The sequence below is a fragment of the Siniperca chuatsi genome, linkage group LG18, assembly GCF_020085105.1.
Source record: "Siniperca chuatsi isolate FFG_IHB_CAS linkage group LG18, ASM2008510v1, whole genome shotgun sequence".
NCBI lineage: Eukaryota > Metazoa > Chordata > Actinopteri > Centrarchiformes > Sinipercidae > Siniperca > Siniperca chuatsi.
This window is the reverse complement of record NC_058059.1, coordinates 21,292,329-21,315,050: the sequence shown is the minus strand read 5'-3', so window position 1 is coordinate 21,315,050 and position 22,722 is coordinate 21,292,329. Positions and strand designations below refer to the sequence as shown.

Here is a 22,722-nt window from a genome sequence, read left to right as displayed (position 1 = left end):
GGAGCGGGCAGCTGAGAGGACCAGAGTCATGATGACTGAAGATGACCTCACATGCCTAGCTGCTGAGCACGTTAAGCAATCAGGGCTGATCTGCGCTTCATTGATGTGAACTCACGACCTTATACCCACACACACACACACACACACACACACACACATTACATCTTCCTTGCCCACGGCTCTTCTGAAAGCTATTGGGAGACTGTTCTTGCCGTCTCAATGTGTTGAGATCCTTGAATAGCGAGGACTGGCATTGACTTTGCAGATTGCATGCCAGGGTAACCAAGTCATCCAAGCATGAGAGCTGCATGCCATTTTGTTAGTCTTTTCCACTGAGAAAGGAAAAGGCCCCTTAGCCTAAAATGTATGGAACCATGCTTCGCTCCTGTTTGAGCTCCGTCCTCACCACACGTTATAGGCTTTTACATGACATGAAAAATAGATATATTTCATTATTCGAATTGTTTTTTCACCCCGTAATGGGTAAACAGCCACAACTTGAACAATTGGTTTCCACGAGTCCCTCCACTGGCCAACCAGGTGTTTTTTAATTCAGAGTCTCTGCAGCACTGACAGACTGACCCGGCCCCGTGTGAGCGTCATATGGCGAAATAAAAAGCAAAGGAGGCACAGGGAGGGAGAGATTGGAGAAGGTGTTAATAGGCAACTGATAGTATCATAATGCTTTATTTTACAGGTCCCTTTGTTTCCAAATTATTTCCTAGAAAGAAGCTGATATGTACCTTATTTTCCTGGAAAGGACTTTCCAATTAGGTGCCGATCATAGGGGAATTTGTTTGAGTGTTTAAGAAAGAACCAATAAATGACCAGAAGCAGTTAAATAAAAAATAGAATAGCACAAATAGGTGGAGTTTATATTTCCAGGGAAGAACCCTGTAAAAGGGTCTTGAATATGCACATGATGGCCATATCCATGATATAATGAGGCTAAGCTGCATGTCCAAGGCAAAGAGTTAGCATCCTCTCCAGCTGATCATCGATTTAGGAGTCATGAAAATGGAGCAACACTGTTTGTGTGTCAAACATAACCTGTAACCCCACATAATACAGTGATATAGTTAGATGATGACATGCCCCTTGCCTTTGGAAATAATACTACTGTAGGTAGTTAGCATGCTAACGTTTACAGCTTATGTTAGAGGAGATAAACACACAGTTTGATGCATCCTTACACTTTTGCTCTTGTGTTTTTGGTTTTGGAAAGGTGACCAAAAAAAAAAGACACAACCTTCCAATACCTGTTAAAGAAAATGTTCCTGAGAGTTGTTTTTAGAAAACATTGGTTGGTCTCTAACTCTACCTCATGCTGGCCCTTTAGGAGCCACTAACAGGACTTTTATTTTTTTCCCCTAGCATGCTTGTGCCCTTCTCCACATCCTTCACACATGAAATTATTGCTAGGCGCACACATAGATATATACACACACTCGCTTTCTACTTCCCTGAATTTTTGGAAGTCAAGAAGAAACGAGAAACACTTTTTATCGGGAGTGACAGCCACATTGTGTGTACGTGTGACTGATTAATTAAAAAACCCTCTCCCGCTGCCCTTGGCCAATGTCAATCTCTGAGTGAATGATGGCTCAGCTGTATGTTATTAGCATAACAGCTAGTTTTTAAACCCCCACACCCACCTCCCACTCTGTGACCAGTTAACAAAACCTGCAGCGTCTGCAATGACTGACAGCAGTGGTTCCTGCAAAGAAGTGGCTTCCTCAACGAGGGGCTGATTCTTTGTGCATTTACTCTAAAAAGTATCAAATCTTTGTATGTTTTTCTACAGAAACAGCGTGTTAGCTTCGTGTGACTGTTATTTGCGATATGTTGGGGTGTTGAGGTTACACACTAACAATTGCAGTTGTGGAAAAAGTGCTTAAATCTGTAACTTAACTAAAAGAAGCAAAAAAATACATCACAAGGTAAAGTCCTGCTTTAAAAAATGAAACAAGTATCCGCAATAAAATGTTCTGATTGTTGAAGAAGAGTAGAGTTTAGTTTCACTGTTGTGATCTTAATGTGTGTGGATTATGAGACGGGATGAAGAAAGGATGGACAGAAGGAAGGGTGAAAATGAAATAAAGGATGAAAGAAGGAAAGAAAGAACAAAAGGGAAAGAGGGGGGGGAAGGAAGGAATAAAAGAATGGACGAAAGTGAATGACAGGAGGAAGGAAGGAAAGAAAATGACAAACAGAAACAAAAGAAGGAAGGAAACAAAAAAGGAGGGAAAGTGAAGAGAAGGAAGAAGAAAAAAAGAAAAAAGGACAGAAGAGAAGATGAATGATAGGAAAGAAAGAAAAAGTGGAAGGAAGGAAAGAAAGAAAGGACAGAAGGAGGGAAAGAAATAAGAGAGAAATAATATACAATATAAGACATATAATATACATAATAATACATACAAATAATCAAGTAAATATAAGTGATATTTTATGAGTTTATCTCTTGTAAACAAAATCTAAAGTAACGTAACTACATTCATCAGATAAGTGTAATATGGTAAAAAAAGTGCAATATTTCCTCTGAAATGTAGTGGCGGAGCAACATCAAACTTATTTACAGTACCTGAGTAAACTGTGGTTACTCTGTTTCTGTAGAATAACATTATGAACTCACATGCATGTACTCTACTAACAGAATATAAACAGGTATTTCTCTGTGTACACAGTTTATCTGATGTACTAACAATCAGCTCTTTTTACTGGAGGATGGGATGAAAGGGTTGATTATCACTATCGGTTACACTACTTCACGCAGACTAACTGTACTCTCAATCTGCACAGAGGGACGAAAGGCAAGGACATCAACACCATCAAGTCCCTGAGGGTCCTCCGAGTCCTGCGGCCGCTCAAGACCATTAAACGGCTGCCCAAGCTGAAGGTACAGTAATCCGATCTGTAAGCCACCCAGTCCATTCTGAAAAAAAACAAAAACCCCTCAAAAAGACATGGGCACAGATACAGGGGGTAGAAAAAATCGTTTAGAAACTGTGTTTTGAGCATCAAATAGTCACACCCTGTAAGTTTGAAAGGTGGCACTGAAAAGTTTGCAGCAGCAGTTTGTAGAAATGACAGCTTCCCTCTGGTGCGTGAAGGCAGCTGATCATCCAAAGTAATGGATCTGACAAAAGATGAAAGATGTAATTGGAGTAATAGAAGTGAGATGATTGAGACAGATCAGAGCTGGCAGACAGACGCTCATCCACAACTCTTCTTGGATACTTGGACAGAGTGGTTTGACGGACAGGCTGGTAGCGGAGGGGAGAAATATGCTCTGTCCTCACTCTGGACAGAAAAGCCTCGATGGCCATCATTCATGCAGCAACATATTCATTGGTTAGATTGCATACATGTCAGGAAAGATAGACAAAGCACTCCATCTCACAGAGAGATCACAGCACAAGCTGACAGAAGAAAATAACTGGAGGGAAAGAGTGACAGGCAGGGAGACACAGACTTCATGCAAAGGTGTGTTCATGTACTCAGTAAGCACCGATAGACGTCTAGACATCTGGGTTAAAACAGTGCACCATTGTTTCAACAGCAATTAACTCACTCTGCTATTTCTTTCAAAGCAGATTCCAATTACAAGTTGAAAGATAGTCATTTAGGAACTGCTGTTAAACAGTCACTTTGCTCAGTTTTAACCTAGACCTGTAGACATCTTTTTGCCAAACAGTCCTTCAAACCAAACATCAGAAGACGTTGTTTGTCTTTGCCTTCCAAAATGACTCACACAAGTGTTTTCTGATCCAGCGCCCCTATTGCCAGGACAAGTTTGTTTGTCAGTGCCTTCCCAAAGCATATGACCAATAAAAAAAATTCAGTTGAGTGTTTTCTGATCTGCCACCTCTATGGTTAAAGGTTTCGTGAAGTTACACAATTAAAACTACTTGGTTAAGTTTAGGGAAAGATCATGGTCATAGTTAAAAGAAAAGACTGACGAACAGTTGTTTCTGGTGTCACAGTCAAGATACTTTGTTCATTCAATCATCCGCCCCAACCTCCACACTGAGAGACTTTGCGGCGCTTTAACAATGTCATGCTACTTCCGCCATTGCTTCTTAGAGAAAACAGTGTATTTTTTGGTGTATTTAGATTGTTTTGGTGTGAGTTTCCGAGTTTTGGAGCTATCAGCCGTAGAGATGGCTGCCTTTTTTGAACAGACCTTGTTGTGAGCAGTTTCACGTAGGAACTATTGGTAGAAAAAAAAATAGTCCCTACATGAAACTTCTCACAACAAATCTGTGGATTATCTTGAGTAACCGGGTCATGATTTCTGGAAAGAGAGCAAATCACCATCCAGTTTTCACCTGTATTCAAAATAGGGCTGTCACTTTTTCAAAAAGTCAAGTTCGAACAAATTCAAACTAACACGTAATTCTTTCGAATTGTTTTGAATGTGACACAAATAGCGTAATGTTTGAGTCTGAGATACAGTGAGCTGTGACTGTCACATAAGCATGTGTGGCCAGTGGTATCCATCCGTCCGTGATCAGAAGGTCTTACCCTCGGTGTAGTCTTTATATTTTCCCGTGTGGTGTCACACAGCTGCACTATGTGTCTTGAATAGGCAGTCAGACAGGTTGTGCAGATGCCTCCGCTGCCTCACTCGGGTTGCAGCTAGCAGGCGAGCCCTCAGATTTGTTGTGGTTGTAGATTAAGGCAGCTGCTTTTTACAAAATTGGCAAATTGGCATAATGATTTACTATTTCTTTTTGAATAATAAAACTGAAAATAATGGTGAAGCTTCCTGGTAATAGTGTGAGTGTACATCAATGCAGTCTCCTAAAAACTATGTCAGAATCAGAAATACTTTATTGATCCCCGAAGGGGATGTGTAGATATACTTTACATTTATTGATATGAGTGTGTGTATGTGTGTGTGTATTTCCAGGCGGTGTTCGACTGTGTTGTAAACTCTCTGAAGAACGTTCTTAACATCCTCATCGTCTATATGCTCTTCATGTTCATCTTCGCTGTTATCGCTGTGCAGCTCTTTAAGGGCAAATTCTTCTACTGCACAGACGAGTCCAAGGGTCTGGAGAAAGACTGCAGGTACATCAAGCAAACTTACCCTTCTTCATGCCTGAGTGTCTTATTAATTCAACTGTATTTTCAAAATGTCTTAAATGATCCATTAAGGTAACTGACTTTATACCTCTACATTCAGCCATGGTTGTTGCCATTTGGTAACATTCTCAGTTGCATTTTTTTCTCTTCTATTTTGAAGACGATATTCTTCCTCCTCTTTTGATTACATCTCTTTTCACCTGATTCTGTCTCTCCTCCCATCTCTCTCGCAGGGGTCAATTTCTGGACTACGACAGGGACGACGTGGAAGCTCAGCCCAGAGAGTGGAAGAAGTACGAGTTCCACTACGATAACGTTCTCTGGGCCTTCCTAACGCTCTTCACTGTCTCCACCGGAGAGGGCTGGCCATTGTAAGTCAGAACAACCTCCATGTCACTTCATTTGTGAAGCGCCTCTCATACATAAACTGCCACTTTAAGTCAGCTGTACACACAGTGGTTTACAAGCTGAATACGAAACACCTGGAGGCTGATGGTACAGCGCAGATTAAACCCAACTGATTTCTCCCAGGCTTAATTACTGTGCCTTCTCTAAAGATGCAATCAAAGCTCACTGCGTAGATGGCTTCAGTCTGTCATTCTGTGCCTGAGCTAAAGTACAGGCCGATCTATCATCTTCACCATCTCTGTCAAGGACTGTTGATGGCTATTTGCTTATTTAATTCATTTGTACTTGTAGATAAAGTAAATTGTTAAACTGACTAAGCTCGTCATGATCATCTAAAATCACACACTACTAAACAAGTAGTGACGGCACAATAACACCATGACTCGCAAATGGATTTTACATTTAAATATACATTTACCCATTTTTATTATTTGATACCTAAGAAATTGTACCCTTAGTGACAAAAGTTTACAACTCTGCTTCTTTTCTGTAATCAGAGTCAAGCATTCTAATTAAAGGAAACATGATGAATTAATCAGCTAACAAAAACCTTTACCTAAAATTGTACAGATACTTAGATACTCAACTAAAAGAAACAAGAACAAAATGAAGTGTGCAGTGTGCTGTTTGTGGAGCTGATGTGACTGGGTGTGATTTATACCAGCTCCTTACACACCCACTGAGAATTTATGATTATAATAATATAATCTTACTCTGTTTTCAAGTGTGCCTCTGGCAATGAACATACCATAGCCTAGGTACAATGTCCACCTTAATGCCGGCTTCAGGTCATGTGGGATGGATGGTAGAGATGGGAAATATTCCCATGTGTATGACTTGCGAGCGTTTACGTCATCAGGCAACTCCGGACGGCTGTGTGATTGCAGAGTTGGTCGTGTGAGGTTAAAATACTGCGCACTGACAAAATAGCACTTTGTCCATTAAACTTGGGTTTTATTACCTGGAACGACACACTTTGGCTGACGTGAGGCATCCATGTGTGTTGGGTTTTCAGGCAGCTCTGTGTTATTAAAGAGGACCTTTCAGAAGAATCAGTTTCCCAGTCGTACAGCTTGAATGCTGACATGAACAAGTTGCAAACTGGTAATTACAGACACTCCCATGTGACAGCAGTGTTTCTGATATCACCTGCATGATTAGCACAAGTGAAAGAGGTCCAACAGCTCCAAATGCCGTATTACGAGTGAGACAGCACTTTGTGAAATCACATTACCTGGGCAGACAGGTGCTGATCAAATTAGATGTAAACAAATCATGAAAATCATGATGGTTGATTTTTCTCATTATTTTTATGATTTTGGACTGCCGGTCATCTCCATTTTTTCTCCAAAATTACAAACCGTGAATGATAATAGTCATAATTATTGTCATCACCATCATCCAACAAGTCCTCCAAGTTAAACGACAAAGTACGTCTTTTGTCCTGGCCTTTTAGAACGACACATAGAGGCGTTTTCTGATCTGTTGCCCCTATCAGCAGGACGACATTATTATTCTTCGCCTTCCGAAACCGTTACAGATCACATTTGAAAAATAAATCTGTTTCATGATGTGACAACACTGTGGTTTGCTTAGGTTTAGGGACAAAACCGACTTGGTTAGGTTTAGGGAAAGATGATCGGTTAAAATAAGTAACATCATGGTTTGGGTTAAAATGACCTTTGTTGTCATGGTTACAATAATAAAGACGTGGTTAAAGTTAGGGAACAATCATGGTCATGCTTAGTTTTTATTGCAAACAAAGGCTTGCGGTTGGAAATGGGAAACAAACAGCCGTCTCCTGTGTAGAACTCAGGTGTTTTTGTGACCCATCAACCACAGTCACCTCCTCCCAGAGAGGATTCAGTGTCGCCTTACTTCCTTCTTTGCATCATTTCTACGGCCACTAGAGGGCTTTGCCACTTAAATATGTTGTTTTGGGGTACTTGCAGTTTCTCATCACCATCATCTTTATTTGTAGTGCATTTTTTTTAAAGTTACAAAGTGCTTCGCGCACAGCAACAAATTATAATCCAACTTGGAAACTGGAAAGTGTACAGACAGTGCTCAACACGTCTGCCAGAGAATCGTCGAGCACTTGCTGATTTCACAGCAGGAGAGCTGTGAGCCCTCATTAACTTTCTGGAGACACTTGTAATAAACTGTAATATCTGTAAGGATAGACGCTGCAACTGGGCACGGCCATGTTCTCTGTTCAAGGCACACAGGGCTCCTGACTGTGCCTTGACTAATGCATTCACTTAGAAATATCCTCTGTGAGGATTTCATTGTTATTTCATCGAGCTTGCTTGATTCCACCTCCAGGATTTATTTTAGTGAGTTACAGGGTACAGCGGGGTAAAGGTGGAGGTGAGCGGATTTGCTGGTTCTCTTCAGATAGAAGTCATCTCAGGGATTCAGCATCTTTTAAAGCTCAGATAGGAACATTAGGAGAGCTTGGATCAGTCTGAAATAGATCTGCAATGATTAATCATTCAGTCGATCGAAAGAAAATTACTATTTTGATAATCAGTTAATCATTCTAGTTATTTTTCAAGCAAAAATGCCAAATATTTTGGTAGATATTTTATGATGGTTCCATTTGATGCTGCTTTTCTCTTCTTACATTATATTAAACTTAATGGTTTTTTTGGGGGGGGTTTGGACTGTTGGTCGGACAAAACAAGTTATTTGAAGATGTCCCCTTGCATTTTTCCTTGTTGTCTGATGTTTTTAGGCCAAACAATTAATCCATTAATCATTAGTTGAAGTCCTACTCTGAAAGTTGGGCGAGGGGGCATAGAAACTCTTGGTCTGTGGTGGACGGACCTGAAAACTCTAGCACTGAAGGATTTAAAAATGAAAGAGGGACTATTTGAGGAAAATGTATGGAAATAGTCTGACAAGGGCAGACGAAAGCTGATATTTTACAAGTCATTACTCAGTCATTACGCTTTACTGCCTGCTGGGATTTCTTCGGGGGTTGAATCTCTTGTCAGTTCATCATTTCCTTCTTTTCAGGGTACTGAAGCACTCCGTGGATGCCACTTATGAGGACCAGGGCCCCAGCCCAGGCTTCCGCATGGAGACATCCATCTTTTATGTGGTCTACTTTGTGGTGTTCCCCTTCTTCTTTGTCAACATATTTGTGGCTTTGATCATCATCACCTTCCAGGAGCAGGGAGACAAGGCCATGTCGGAGTGCAGCCTGGAGAAGAATGAGGTGTGAGAGTGGTGGATGTGATGCACTTTCTTGGTTGTTCTCCTGGGAAACTATGACCCCCCCACATGCAACAAGAACACAGGCTTGATTATTTCTGCAGATGCACTAGTTTCTGAAGATGTTTGTCTCTTGCATCAAAAAATGTTTTCTTCATTAGAAGTCAGAGCACACGCTGATCCACTGCTAAACATCGCTTCTAGGCAAATTAGATCTAACATGACTTACAATTACCTCAAACAGAACAAATTACTAAAAAAAGAAAGCAGTGGGGTTTATCTTCTCCACTCTCTTCATCTCCACTTCACAGGGGCTTTTTAAAAATCATGCTGTTTTTTGTCTGTAAAGTATTGGCTAGCTTGAGAGCTTCAATTTATAGTCTCATCTTTGAATATTACAAAACACAGAAAATCCTCTTACAGCGTTCCAACTGTCTTTCATGTTTGTCTTCTATGATGAAATGTCTGAAGTTCCTGTATCAGAGAGGATTCATACACTGTCTGTTTTTGTTTTGTCTTTTCATCAAACAGAGGGCTTGTATTGACTTTGCCATCAACGCCAAGCCGCTGACGAGATACATGCCAGAGAACAAGCAGTCCTTCCAGTACAAGATGTGGAAATTTGTGGTGTCGCCTCCGTTCGAGTACGCCATCATGACTTTAATCGCCCTCAACACAGTCGTGCTGATGATGAAGGTCAGTGATTCCTCCTGCTAACGAGGCAAAGCCCCAGTTCTTCTCACATGCCTCTCAGCCATAAAAAAAGTAGTGTATTGGCTCAGTGATATTTATTCAGTTCCCAATGTGATACAGCACATTGTTGAAACAATAAGAAGGACTGCAGAAGCTGATTCCATAAATCTGTACCTTTTGATAATTTAGTTCTTAAGGCAGAGATGCAATTACTGCAACAGCACTGGTCTGGCCTCGAGACATGGTCAACAATTAAAAATCAAACACCAGCACACCCCTGCGACACTTCTGCCAAACAGTGCTTGCTGCTATCAGAGGGAAGTGCTCGTGTCTTGGCAGTTCCTTTACTCACCTACTCAGAAGAGAAAATCTCTGAGGGAATGAAACAGCCAGTTTGGGTAATGCAGGCTGGTGCCAGAGAGGAGCTCTGTTCACCTGGTGTTTGTGGTTTCATTTACATAATCTAACAATATTTCAAATTTACCTCTCTTTGTCAGCTTGTGAGCATAAAATCTGAAAACTTATTTGAAGAAACAGTTTGAAAGGCTGTTCAGATATACTGCTGCGTGATTTTGGATACGTGTGAGATTGATTTTGTGGCTCTTATTGAGTTAAAATCTAGATACAATTGATGCACTTTAACATACACTTAGCAACATTTGTGTTTCCAATAGCCAGATAAATAATAAGAAAAAATGTTTCCCACACTGCAAATTTGAGCAGACTGCAACACACTACCACTATGAACTTTGTAATTTTTACATCTTAAATAAATGAAAGCTAACAAAAACTCCATGAGAGAAGGTGGCGGTGATGTACCTAAAGCTGTTCAACTGCCAAAACCAACAGAAGAAAACAAGATGGAGTGGCCTAATTTTTCTGGATAACTTGCTAAAAAAAAAGTTTAGGTAGCTAACAACTAACTAGCTTTTACCCAAGACTGTGATGGATGGCTATCAGAAGAAAACCCGGGTATTTCAGTCACTCAGGCATTCATACCTTTTGTTAAAGGAAGAATAATGAAAATACAAACTCAATGAAGGGACTTCTTAGCAACTTTTCACATGGAAAAAAACATGATGTCAGACGAGTGTCAAGCACCAAAAGAAACAACGAGGGGTTGACTTCCATTAAAGTAAATGCAAACAATGTAAAAGCAAAGATTGCAAGTTTCTTCCTTGCTTGCCCACTGGAGTGCTGCTCCATCAGAGCATTCAGTGCTTCCCCTGGTGGCTAGAAGTTATATTACCACAAAATCGCAATAATACCTCATAATCCAATTTTTTGTATCATATATTCAACTTTCTCCTCTTAACAAATGTGATAAATTCCTAAGTGACTGAAATGTTGGGATTCCCTCTTATAGGGCCATGAAGGTAGTAAGGTGGCCCTGGATGTAGGGCTAACAATGACCAGCAAACTAACACAAACACATACAGGCTCAGATCATTTCAGTGTAACGATCACCTGCCATTGTCACAGTGGCAAGACACAGCGCCTACTGACACTCGAGAGGATTCAAATGTATGTATGCAGCTGGGATTGACAAATGCATGTACACCTTTTCAACATCTTGCTAGAGTGCGTCTGAGCAATCAAATATACTTGGCCTGCGGTGCTTCTTGTTTGCATCTATCTATGTAGTATCTATCCGATCTGCCCAAGACAGAAGTGGCTAAGTGTACAGTAAATGGGGTAAAGAATGCAGATTTATCACACTTCCTGTGCTTCTTCTCTCAAGTCTTTCACCAAATATATTGAGTGTATGTTTTGCCTTCTGTCCTCAGTTCTACGGCGCTCCAGACCTGTACGAGTCCATGCTGAAATACTTAAACATCGTTTTCACAGCCCTCTTCACACTGGAGTGCTTCCTCAAGATTATTGCCTTCGGTCCACTGGTGAGCTGTCAAGACCATATGCTGCGCTGTACTCGCCATAAGAATCAGACTGGGGGTGACTTCTGCATCAGACTGCTCTCACTGTGCTTGCACTGCTCAGTTAATTAAATGTTGTCCTTGTGAATGTTAAAACAACAATTTCCAACAATTTTTAGATCTGCGGTCTTTAGTGTCAGCATTTAGAGACCATCGGGGTGTTTCTAATGAAGAAACGGACACATAGTCACACTTAGAGAAACATGGAAGGGTGTTTGAAGGATTGTGATTTTTTGTTTGTGCAAAAGTACATAAAAAGTATAGCAGAGGATGCATGACATGTCACAAAGCAGTAAAAGGTGTAACGTCTCAAATTCAGGAATGAGGAATGTGAACTACTAAACGAAAAAGAAGAGCTGAATAGAAGAGTGCTCAAAAAGAATAAATCTCCCCCAACATGGGGCCGTCTAGCCTGCAGCGAGGCATTTCATCTCTGGCTCCGTTCCATTTACGAGGCCCATTTATTAAATTGCTTTTCTCACACACCACTTGCCTCCACCTGTTTAGCTGTTAAGCCCAGACGGATGGGCTCGCATCTGCTGGTATAAACACTCGGCTGCTGCATCTCTTCAGACTGCAGCTTCAGGGCCTGGCAGCCTCTGGCCTCAGGAGCTGGATGATTGACCAGTCTGAGGGGATCCAGGCTGCAGGCAGCAGCTCAGCAGTTAGTTTATGCAGGGGAGTGTGTCCTCATTTTTGCGCGTTGGATATGCACATATATATTTGTGTGCCCGAGGGGATGTCTAGATTTTTGTGTGTTTAGGTATATTTGTTGTTGTTTTTTTCAATCTATGAGGGAATTTTTTTGTACACCCCTACAACTTTTGTATATCCGCACATCTTTGAATTTAACCAAATACACAGAGCTTAACTATGCATTCGAATTTGCAAAAATATGTCATGTTAAAATTCCTGCACAGGATTCGGCAACTTATTTTCACAAATCGAATATTCATTGTATTGACTCTCTAACTGACTCTAAATAAGATGTATGAAAAAACAAAGATAGGGTGATTGAAAATAAAAGGTGATGACCTCTTTGAAAAATGTTTATTGAAATGTGAAACTGTAGGAAGGCTTCAGAAGTGGTGAGTTTGAACTAGAGCTGCAACAATTGGTCGATGAATTGATGAGTCGATCGACAGATAATTAATCTGCCATTATTTTGCTAATCGATTAATCTTTGAGGTAATTTTTTAGGCAAAAATGTTTTATATCACTGCAACCTGAATATCTTTGGATTTTGGACTGATGGTTGAACAAAAACATTTGAAAATGTCACATTGGACTTTAGAAAATGATCTACAATTGTAACAAAATGATAAATAAATAATTGCAGAAAATAGTTGCAGCCCTAGTTTGAACGTTTATCCCATTCTGTTTCGTTATAAAAAGTATGAAAGGCACAAAAATAATCATAACACCCAGAATTGTACCAAAGAAGCTGAACATTTTAAAGTTTGAATGAACAGCCTAATCTCTCTATGCCGTCTTTGTCTTTTAGAACTACCTGAAAGCAGCCTGGAATGTGTTTGACTTTGTGACTGTGCTTGGAAGCATCACAGACATCTTGGTCACAGAGGTTAAGGTAAGAGCTGCAGCGATCGTGGGCTCCTCTGAGTGCCGTTACACCAGTCTCTTATGGGTGACTTTGTACAGTACATGAGTATCAGGATTCAGTGCATGCTCACAGCTGCTGCAGCATGCTGTGATACAGGCAGTAGCAGAGAAACTGTGATAATGGAAAAGTAGAAGTTGATAAGTAGTTCATATAGTTTACTTATGCAGGTAATATAGTTTACATTAGGTTAATATAGGTTACATTAGGCAAGTAATGATTATTTTCATTACCTGTTTGTCTCTCCATAATTGTTTTGATTGATTGATGAATTGTTTAGTCAGGAAAAAAAAGTCAGAAAATAGTGAAAAAATGCCCATCACAAGTTGTCAGAGCTCAAGCTGACGTCTTCACATTACTAGTTTTTTTGACCAACAGTTTAAAACCCAAAGATGTTCAATTTACAACAATGTAAAAACATAAAATGTAAAAAGATTGACTGATTATTGAAATTGTTGCAATGTCAGTCAACTAACTCACTAAACAATTAATTGACAAATTGTTTCAGCACTAATTTACATAAAAAGATGGGTCCTTTTTTACTTTTTTCCCCAAACATTTCTAATCTGAACAAAGCACCTCAGCTCCCAAATCATGAACATAGAAGTCCCGCTTTGCTTTGCTCTCACAGTCTCAGTCCTCGAATCAAAAGCTCAGCCAAGAAAACTGTGAGAAAAAAGAAATGAAATCGTGAAAATCAATAATTAAAGCTGAAATGAAAATCAATGCATAACACAAAGCTCGCCGCATGGCAACAGGAGGCGCGACACAGAAGTTTGGAGCATTTAGTTTGCTCTGTTGAATTACAACACATGAAAAATGGACGAAAAGTGTTTTGATTGTGGTGATGGAGGGCTGAGACAGAGTACCGTTGCTATCTTTGTGGCAAAGTCGGTCTCTCTCTTTGTGTGACTTTCTTTTCATGTGATCATTAGTCTTCTTTTCTGTCTCTCTCTCTCTCTCTCTCTCTCTCTCGCCTTCCTTCTCTGTATTTTTCTCTTTTGCTGTTTCCATCTTCTGCTGTGTCTTTCCTGGCGCCTGTGCCCTCACTCTGCCCCTTCTGTCACATCTGACACCTCTAGACGGTAAGTGGCTTTTCTTGTTGGCCGCTGATTTTGTCAATTCCCTCGTCAGTGTGTGTGTGTGTGTGTGTTGTTCTCTCCCACAGTCTGAGTTTAAAGTGTCTACCTACTGAACCCTCAATGTGACATGATATAAAAGAAAAAGGCCTATTACACTGTTAGAAATGTGTGCTTTAACAGCAACACAATCATCTTGAGCAATTTCAGTTGCGTAAGATCTGACATTAAAATGTGCACTGCAAAAACATGTTCACACATCATTTAGTCTTATAATAAGCCAGTGCAGTGTCTTTGGTTTGCAACAAAATCCAATATTAGTGCACTGGTATAAGAAATTACTCAGTTCTACAAAATCCTTGAAATTGGCTGGTTTGTATTGCAACTACATAAATAAGCTCATCTCCCCTGGCATGTTTTCGTGCTTGTTAAGCAATATTTTAAGACCCTCACAGTCTAAACCTTGTTAAGACAGACATTTCTTGCATAACAAGTGCAAGTACTTAACCCTTCAACTTTAAACGTTTAAAGGAAATAGAATGAAAACACTGAAGTGATCCAGCTCTTGCTATCTGTGCTTGTTTTGACTTATGCCTGAGATTTTTTACCATCGTGTTAATTTGTATTATCTCTCTGTTAAATCCACTTTGATCAGTTATGCAGATAATGATATGAGATTAATTTGAAGGGAGCCTACGTAGCTTTAGCTGAACAGTGGCCACTGTGGCCACAAGTGTAATTAACAATAGCACAAGTAGAGAAAAGTCATAAAGAGTCAGCGAACTCACAGCAATACTTCCACAGCAATACCTAAAGTTTGCTAACATTCGCCACCATACTGGTCATACCAGACCAAGAAGGGCTGTGGCAGCAAAACCCCTAAGTGTAAAATCTTGAGCTGAAGTGCGTCAGTTTTTCTTTTAAGACTTACATAGTATGGCTTTAAATCCTTCCATCCTGGGTATATTAGAATACCTCACCAAGTATCTGTTTTCTCTCCCAGGACAAGATGATCAACCTGAGTTTCCTGAGGCTGTTCAGAGCGGCTCGTCTCATCAAGCTGCTGCGGCAGGGCTACACCATCCGCATCCTGCTGTGGACCTTCGTCCAGTCCTTCAAGGTAACCTAAAAACGCACACTAACAAGTAAATGCCTCTGGACACGCGTGTAAAACATGTAAATAAACTTGATTTATGTGGCACGTTTCAAAACAAAGTGTTTTGCAGAAAGGGACAAAAGAAACGAAAGAAAGAAAGTCAGGAAAAACACAAGTGCATAACAATGCGGATGCAGATTTATTCAAGAAAGATTTAAGCGTAGAGTTTGTCAATTAGATGGATTTCTATGTTAATAAAAGGATATCACACAAAATACAAACATTGAGGGCTCAAAAGCAGGCAGAGGCCAGCTGCAGACTTCACTTAAAATCGAACTAAGTAGCTCTCAGCAGACAGCAGTTCGGATTTTCACACAGTGGCGGTTTGCTCTGTAAATCCCCTGGGACAAGTTGAGTTAAATGTGGAGCGCCGGGCCGCAGCCGAGAGAATTTATAGCAGGTTTAATGTCAGTGGTGAGAGCTTTTAAGCCCAATGAAAATGGACAGTTTCTGCAGAGTGTTAAAAGGTGGCTATTTAATTACAACAAATGTTCGCCTCCTCCTCGCAGCGATATAAATAGCTGGTTAAAAGAATCGACCCTGCGGGTCAGGTTGACTGCTCAAGTTCTTAAATAAGACTGTAAAATCTTACAAGGGTGCTAGTCCTCTGTGGAGAATCAGATTTGTGAGTGTGTGTGTGTGCAGAGAAAGGGGGAGAGATCAAAAGAGAGGCTGCGAACTCTGTGTGTGTGTGTGTGTTTGTGTATGAGAGAGGAATATACGTGTGGAATATTTGGAACATGTATCTGCGCTGTTTAACGTGTATTTATGTGTTTGTTTTCAGGCTCTGCCGTATGTGTGCCTGCTCATTGCCATGCTGTTCTTCATCTATGCCATCATTGGAATGCAGGTGAGTCATGACATGACCAGCTGGACTAAAGGAAGTCACAATGTAATGTTTTAGTGATAGATGCGTCGTAGAAAGTGTGGATTTGTCATTAACCCCAAGTCCCCACACACCCGCGGTGTACCCCTCCACAGGTGTTTTGACCTCTTTGACTAGAAAATATGCCACGAGACAACTCGCTTAATGGGTTTAATGTAGGCTTAGCACTGATTTATAATAGGTGATTTAATTGTTGGCTGAAACTTTGTATTGGGTGTTTCAACAGACACCTGCTAGCCAATGAGAAACAGCTTTCCTATGGCCATGGTATAAACTTTAATAAACAATGCTCAGAATGCTAACCCTGGCTCAACTTTGTACCTTAAAGGAATAATTTGACATTTTGGGGAAATGTGTTGTGTGAGAAGATTGATATCACGCTTCATATCAGTCAGTTAAATATAAAGCCACAACCAGGAGACAATTAGCTTAGCTTAGCATAAAGACTGGAAGCTGTGGGGAACAACTAGTCTGGCTCTGTCCAAAGGTAAGAGAATCTACCTACCAGCACCTCTAAATCTCATTAATTAACACGTTACATCTCGTTTGTTTATTCCGTACAAAAACCAGTCATTCATCCTCTTACAATGTGTTTTTCAGCTTTGTGAGTATTGATTTTATTTTTCAACATATAATACCTGTATATATATATCTGTAAAATATCAATCCAACACAACAACCCTGCAATAAACACCACACACTACCTTTGTAAACCTTATAATGTTCAAAGTTTTGGGATTTTGCATTCATTTGTATTGTGTCCTCCAGTACAACACCACAAACATATGCTTCTAACATTACCATAGAGGCGGTGTAGTCCCTCATTCGTCCAGGAGTGTTCTATCGTAGAAAAGGTTTCAGTCGTAGTCATCTGGACACTGTTTTCAGAATCAAGACGTTTCGGCTCCCATCCAGAAGTCATTCTCAATTGTGAAAATAACTATTAGGTCAGTTTCAGGTGAAACTAGCTATTAACAGATACTCAGGCAGATTCCTTCCTGAGGGCAGGGCTTATGTAACACAGAGTAGCTTAAATTTCCAGTTCCCGTCCAATTTTTTCACAATTGAGAATGACTTCCGGATGGGAGCCGAAACGTCTTGATTCTGAAAACAGTGTCCAGATGACTACGACTGAAACCTTTTCTACGATTACCATAGAGCTGAATCGACACATCTCTGACACAGTTTCAATGAAAATTTAAAATGATACATTTCACAAACCAAGTATGTATTGCATGGCCTCTGCCTTGGATTGCATAATATTGTACAGGTGTTTGATTTTGAAGTGGATTTTTTCCATCTTTTAGAGGTAACTCATAAAGGTTTATCTACTTTTTATGCCTCTTACATATAAGATTGTCGTAGTGTTGGTGCTGAAAAAGTCAGTTGCTGTTTTCGTACAGGGTCAAGATGCTACATACCTATTTGACTGCTGTTAGAGGTCTCCTGGGCCCAGCAGCCAGTGTTTATAGGCCAGCAGGATGGACACGCTGAGGGGCAAATAAATATTTGAATAGAGACCTCTGGGTTGTTTTACTGGACCCACTGTGGGACATCACAAGTTGTGGCCGTTATCCACTCTCACTCTCTCTCTCCATTCAGTTTCAGTTCAAATTAATGAAGATTTATTGGCATGAAAAAGTACATGCATAAAATGAGTGACAATAAAAGGTAAATAATAAATAGATATAATTTATACTAAAAAAAAACAATACAAAGAACATAAATCAGCTAATTACCGATAACAAATATAGATATCAGTGATAAATTCTTATTTATTCAGAAAAACAAAAAAGGAAAATTCTCTCTAATTTGCTTTATTGTCATGACATGTCACTAATGTAATTAAGTACAGTGCTGCCAAAGCAGTTTGTACATGGACTACCATTTATATCATTGTCAAACAGATGTGAATGTTTTTTTTTCTTTGGATACCTTCCTGTCAAATGGCAGTATATTTGTAGAGTTTTTATACAATGGCCCAAACCCGACCCAAAATCCGATCTGGTTCGGGGTGGGGGTTTTTGCATAAAGCTTCATGTCTTGGGTTGGGTTCGTGGCACAAATTTGGTACCAGTCTGTTCAGTTGGGTCTGGTTTTAAAGCCCACGGTTTACAATCTTCTATAACATAAGATCGTTGTGACTAAATAAGCAACAATCAAATTTTAAGTTTGAAAAGAAAACATGCTTAGGTATTATTATTGAAAAGCTTAATGGTCAAACCACTAGCTATCATCAGATTCTGATTCAAAAGGTGCTACATCCTAATTGGTGCACGGACGTACGCGACATCATGTTTTCCCCGCCCACTTCGTGAGAATAAGAGCACAGAGAAAAAAAGAAATACAGAAATCTCTCATGTGAAATAACCAAAACTGTTCAAACTTTGGAAAGAAGAAAGAAAATGTGCTCATGTAGGACCCCATCACTCAAAGTAAGAAGCTGATTGAGAAAATACATTTTCAGGGCCTTTAAAGACATGGTACGGGCCCTGTTTGGATCTCAGTCTGAGGACCAGGCAGTACTCTGTTGTAGTCTCTGTGACACAATAGTTCATTATTATTAACATATAAGTACTGTGGTTTAAAGTAGCCTCCTGCTCTCCTGCTGTCTCAGGTGTTTGGAAACATCGAGCTGATTGAGGAGACTGCAATAAATCACCACAACAACTTCCAGACCTTTTTCCAGGCCTTGACCCTTCTCTTCAGGTAATCCTGCTTCCATATTCAAAAAATTCTGCTAATACAAATAATCCAGTACTTACTGATAACACTAAACTCTGCTCCTATCACTGGTGAGCAGTGTTTACATTCACTTTGTGTGCATATGTGTGTACCTTTACTGTGATTTGTGTGTTTCAGGAGTGCGACAGGCGAGGCGTGGCATGAGATCATGTTAGCATGTCTCAGTAACCGGCCTTGTGATAAGCTCTCAGGAACTGTGGGGAAGGAGTGTGGAAGTGACTTTGCCTACTTCTACTTTGTCTCCTTCATCTTCCTCTGCTCCTTCCTGGTCAGTATGAAGAAAAACAGAAGGCCGTTCCATCTGGTCTCATACTGTGTGTTCTGAACGACAGAAATTATACAGAAGTTTGGTGGTTTTGCATGCGTTAGCCTATTAACTACTAGTTGGAACTTCAGTGAACTTCCTCAAACTTAGATCATTGTAGCTAATGCTCATCATTTTTGTTTTAGTGCATTTTGTTTTAATATGCTGATTTTAAAAAAAGAGCAGATTGGTTTAAACTTATTTTCACACAGATTTTACACTTCCATGAACCCAAAAGTTGTCACATTTCCTGCACTGAGAAGACCTTATTTGCAATTTATAGTAATTAAGGGCTTCTTGCACCAAGCACAGCTCAGAAAATGCCGACAGTTACAGAGCAAATAAAAAACTGTGATTTTTGTATTATTGATTTTTTAAATGCCATTTTCATTGTTTTTAAATAATCAAAATAAACAGATAAATCTATTGATTGGTTTTAAATTAAACCCCAAAAATAAATAAAAACAGAGAGTTCTAATTGTTGCATACAGTAGCAAAGTGGTGTTGTCAATGCAGTTGCAAGTGGAGTAAATTCTGAAAAGATGTATGTTACATGTAGGAAATTAACCTGAACGCACAGGGTTTGCAAAATGGTAAATAGTAATATAAAATATATGCAGTTTTGGGGCTAAAAGCATGTAAAATCACCAAGATGGTCCTTTATCTAGAGTTACTAACATTACATAACCTACATAATTTGAAGTATTAGGTAATATCTTCAATCAATAGGAAACTAATCTTTCTTTACAGACTGAAATTTGATAATTCGATTTTTTTTTGCGTAGAAACAAATATTTCTATTCATTATTAATTTATTTTGCACACTTGTGTTTTCATTTACTAGATGTTGAACCTATTTGTCGCTGTCATCATGGACAACTTTGAGTATCTGACCAGGGACGCCTCCATCCTGGGGCCTCATCACCTTGATGAATTCATCCGCGTGTGGGCAGAGTACGACCCTGCTGCCTGGTAAGTGCTTCTGCTGATTTCTGACTAGTACAGTTACAGTATAGTCCCCAGTGTTAGCCAGTGTCAGTGTTAAAGAGGAGGTGGTTTGTTTTTGGAAGAGAGGTAGGCTGGGAAACAGGAAACTCTAAGAATGGCTTCTGAGTTCCAGGAGGATGAGTCTGTGACGTGGAACTGGAAAAAATCCCATCTTAGCAGCGGCGGGTGAATGACAGTAAGCCTGAGCCCAGAGTTGGCTGAGGCTGGTGACGAGCCCCCTGTCAGCCGGACTGATGCATGTAAATCCAGCGTTCCGCTTGACGTCCACTCAGCCCTCTTTGCCACTAAGCCAGCAGGCTCCAAAGCTCCTCAGTCTGTCACTGTGGTGTGAAGAGAAACTATTTCTATCCCTCCAACGGGGGGAATACAGGTTTATGTCAGCGCCCTCTCTGCCCCTTACACCGACACTGTTTAACTTGACTAAAGCACAATATAAATTCTGAGTTAGACAGTGTGAGACGTAATCTGTCTCAGATTATGTAAGGCTCATTAACTTTTAAAGAAGGCTTCGCAGGAGCCTTGGCTGTGAGTCAGGACTCCAAGAGAGCTGTGAGATGTGAAATACGAAATTGCCATCTCCTGACAGACATTACGGGGGAGGAATTTTTATTTATTCCTTTGAATATAAATTAGCTCAGAGAAGTGATTACAGTAACATTCAGCATATTTTCAACTGCTTTAACTCATTTTTATGTCAGGTCTGTTTAAACTGATATCATCATTTTATGTCCCTTACACATTCAAAAGTTGTTGTGTTTTCTGCTGCATGAAGAAAATGACCACTTTGGTTTACAGTAAACACAAGGCCGGAGCCATTTCCTTGTTGGTGTTTTTTTCTGGGAATTTGGGGGTTTAAGGGGAAGTTTACGTTCCACAATTAAAAATGTACATGTGGTTATTTAAAATTCTGATTCCAGTATTTTGAGACTCAGTATACTTTGACTACTTTAAGGTGAACTGAAAAAAATCATAAGTAAAGGATTTAGCATTTCTTCACCACAATTTTATTCCTTACAGTGTGGAGAGGGCTTTGAAACAGCATTTAGACCTTTATATTCAGGGAAAAAAGTAAAACTTACATCAAATGTAATCAAATACGACAAGTCCAAATAATTTAATGATATTTGAGACTTCATTCCTTTCATTCTTTACAAATCTATTTCTAAAACTGAATGCTGACCTCAGTATTGCTAAAATCCTGGCTACGGCCATGACGTCATGTTGTAATAAACAAAAGTAAAAGAAAATGTGAGGTAATTGGGTGAAAACACAGAAGAGCCAGAGATTATGTGCCAGACACTTTTTCTCTCTCTAAGAAATAATAAACACCATTAAATTCACAGATTTAGTCAGAAAAATACAAATTGAGTACATTGTACTGTATTCTTTATGCCGATACTTCTTGAGTATGTACCTAATGTTAATGTCCACTAATTGATAACAGATTATTATAGATAGATTTAAGGAAATAACCTGTGACCTAACCTCTTGAACATGTCTTATCTTTTTCAGCGGGAGGATATGCTATCAGGATATGTACAAATTGTTGCGTTTTATCTCGCCTCCCCTGGGCCTGGGGAAGAAGTGCCCTAACAGGGTGGCTTATAAGGTTTGCACTCCCACACAGTCCTTTTGTTTTCAAAGGGATGTGATGGTTTCGGACTGTGAATGTCTGTTCTCATTCCCTGCGGTTCCAGAGAATGACCCGACCACACATGCATACAAACACGCATCGATCCCCCACTAACCAGCTGGCAGGTAACCATGGCGAGTGCAGGAAACAATGCCGCAAGTCAGGCTCAAACAAAAGGCATCAGATGCAATGTCTATAATATTGTCCTGCTTCTAAACACAGGAGTGAAAGAAGAGTGGGCAGTGAAGAGAGAGCATTGTGAGCTTTGTTTCCACTTTGGTTGCTGCTAATGTATCTTAGCATGCTGAAACAGAGGGCATCTTAAAGGAATACTCCACTGAAAATCCATCTTTTGTTTCCCCCAATTCTCAAACCACTACTGCAGCATATTCCACATCTCCCCTGTTGATCCCTATGTTCAGTATGTGTTCCAAAAACGTCCTTTCTGAACTGTGTAACAAAGAATAACAGTTATGGAAGGACATAATAGAACTTGTCCAGGACTTTTTCCATGGATGTATTAAAGGGGAGCTCCACATTTTACACATCAGAGTCGGTTTCCAGGTCTTGGGGAGTACTACTGCATAATGTGAAAAAAGTTGTATAAAGCCTTTTGTGGCTGCAGAGGGAGCCGTGTGAAATCTGATGTGTGAAGTCTCAAGTGATGTCACTTTAGGCAACATCGGTTGGAGCTGAAGACTACAAGTTTGAAAATGAAAACATGCTGGGGGAATTGAGCTTACAAGACCTCCGCTCTTCATCTCTGCTTAAGGCAAGTGGCTCAAGGCTACATTAGCCACTACTAGCATAACACACCCGAATATCCGACTGAACTGTCGGCAGATGAGTTGCATTGTGAGTACTGTAGGCGCTAGGAAGAAAAACGTGTCGAATAAAAAAAGACAATATATCTGGTTCTGCTGCATCGATTTTAATTAAAATTTTTAATTT

The 22,722-nt window shown here is 40.0% G+C and overlaps 1 protein-coding gene across 1 annotated transcript in view; it reads left to right on the top strand.

The window, feature by feature from the left end:
* Positions 1-22,722, top strand: part of cacna1bb (calcium channel, voltage-dependent, N type, alpha 1B subunit, b) — a 178,772-nt gene that overhangs the window by 132,575 nt on the left and 23,475 nt on the right. Inside the window, 14 exon segments of the mRNA XM_044173254.1 lie at positions 2,800-2,896; positions 4,913-5,073; positions 5,322-5,459; positions 8,518-8,719; positions 9,247-9,411; positions 11,196-11,306; positions 12,847-12,930; positions 14,043-14,045; positions 15,043-15,159; positions 15,980-16,045; positions 18,699-18,790; positions 18,944-19,094; positions 19,975-20,102; positions 21,651-21,747. Of these exon segments, the coding sequence (XP_044029189.1) occupies positions 2,800-2,896; positions 4,913-5,073; positions 5,322-5,459; positions 8,518-8,719; positions 9,247-9,411; positions 11,196-11,306; positions 12,847-12,930; positions 14,043-14,045; positions 15,043-15,159; positions 15,980-16,045; positions 18,699-18,790; positions 18,944-19,094; positions 19,975-20,102; positions 21,651-21,747 (1,612 nt within the window).